The sequence below is a fragment of the Rissa tridactyla genome, chromosome 25, assembly GCF_028500815.1.
Source record: "Rissa tridactyla isolate bRisTri1 chromosome 25, bRisTri1.patW.cur.20221130, whole genome shotgun sequence".
Lineage (NCBI taxonomy): Eukaryota > Metazoa > Chordata > Aves > Charadriiformes > Laridae > Rissa > Rissa tridactyla.
In genome coordinates this window covers 1,684,881-1,686,194 of record NC_071490.1, presented here as the reverse complement: position 1 = coordinate 1,686,194, position 1,314 = coordinate 1,684,881, and the positions used below count along the sequence as shown (strand labels likewise).

Genomic DNA, 1,314 nt, shown 5'->3' with positions numbered 1-1,314 from the left:
TCATTTGTGCAGAGAGAAGGGAAGTTCATAACAACTGAAAAGCATCCAAGAAATCATTTTCCTAATTGCATCCTTGAGCTCCTTGTTCCTCATGCTGTAGATGACGGGGTTCAAAGTTGGAGGTACCACCGAGTACAGAACAGCCATCATCAGCTCCAGTGATGGCAAGGAGATGGAGGGAGGCTTCAGGTAGGCAAACATACCAGTGCTGACAAACAGGGAGACCACGGCCAGGTGAGGGAGGCACGTGGAAAAGGCTTTGTGCCGTCCCTGCTCAGAGGGGAACCTCAGCACGGCCCTGAAGATCTGCACATAGGAGAAAAGAACGAAAAGGAAACATGCAAAGTCCACAAAGACACCAACCACAAGAAGCCCAACTGCCCTGAGGCAGGAGTTGGAGCAGGAGAGCTTGAGGATCTGGGGGATTTCACAGAAGAACTGGTTTATGGCATTGCCTTGGCACAGCGGTAGTGAAAATGTGTTGGCAGTTTGCAGCAGAGCGTGGAACAAACCACTGCCCCAGGCAGCTGCTGCCATGTGGACACAAGCTCTGCTGCCCAGGAGGGTCCCGTAGTGCAGGGGTTTGCAGATGGCAACGTAGCGGTCATAGGCCATGACGGTGAGAAGGTACAGTTCTGCTGACATCAAAAAGGAAAAGACAAAGACCTGGGCAGCACATCCTCCATAGGAAATAACGCTGGTGTCCCAGAGGGAATTGGCCATGGATTTGGGGACAGTGGTGGAGATGGACCCAAGGTCGAGGAGGGAGAGGTTGAACAGGAAGAAGTACATGGGGGTGTGGAGGTGGTGGTCACAGGCGATGGCGATGATGATGAGGCCGTTGCCCAGGAGGGTAGCCAGGTAGATGGCCAGGAAGAGCCCAAAGTGCAAGAGCTGCAGCTCCCGCGTGTTTGTGAATGCCAGGAGGAGGAACTCAGTGATGGAACTGCCGTTGGACATTTGGTCCTTCTAGGCATGGATGACTGTCCATGGAAGAAAAGGCATGGAGAAGTTAGGGGAGATTTCTCCGGGCAAAACCTACTCTGTTCCTCATAGAAATCCCTTGAAGTGTTTCTCTGCTTTTCAGGAATACCTTTGCCAGGTCCCTTCTTGAGCTTTCTCTGGGGCCAGCCGAGGGTGTCACTGGGAGCAGGGGGCTCTGCTGTTGGCTTAGGAGGAGTCAGTCCTGCCTTGCAGCAAGAGGTAAACAGGAACACGGTGAGATCTCGGATTAAATCCTCTCCTGATATCAAAAAGCTTTTCAGCATTGGCCCTCCCAAATCACCCAACTGCAGCGCAGAGCTTTGGGGATTT

The 1,314-nt window shown here is 52.7% G+C and overlaps 1 protein-coding gene across 1 annotated transcript; it reads right to left on the bottom strand.

Annotated features, from left to right (window-relative positions):
* LOC128901498 (olfactory receptor 14A16-like) lies at positions 1–960 on the bottom strand. The gene has a single exon (XM_054183542.1). The coding sequence runs from the start codon at positions 958–960 to the stop codon at positions 1–3; it is 960 nt and encodes a 319-aa protein (XP_054039517.1).
* Positions 961–1,314: the final 354 nt, after the last annotated feature.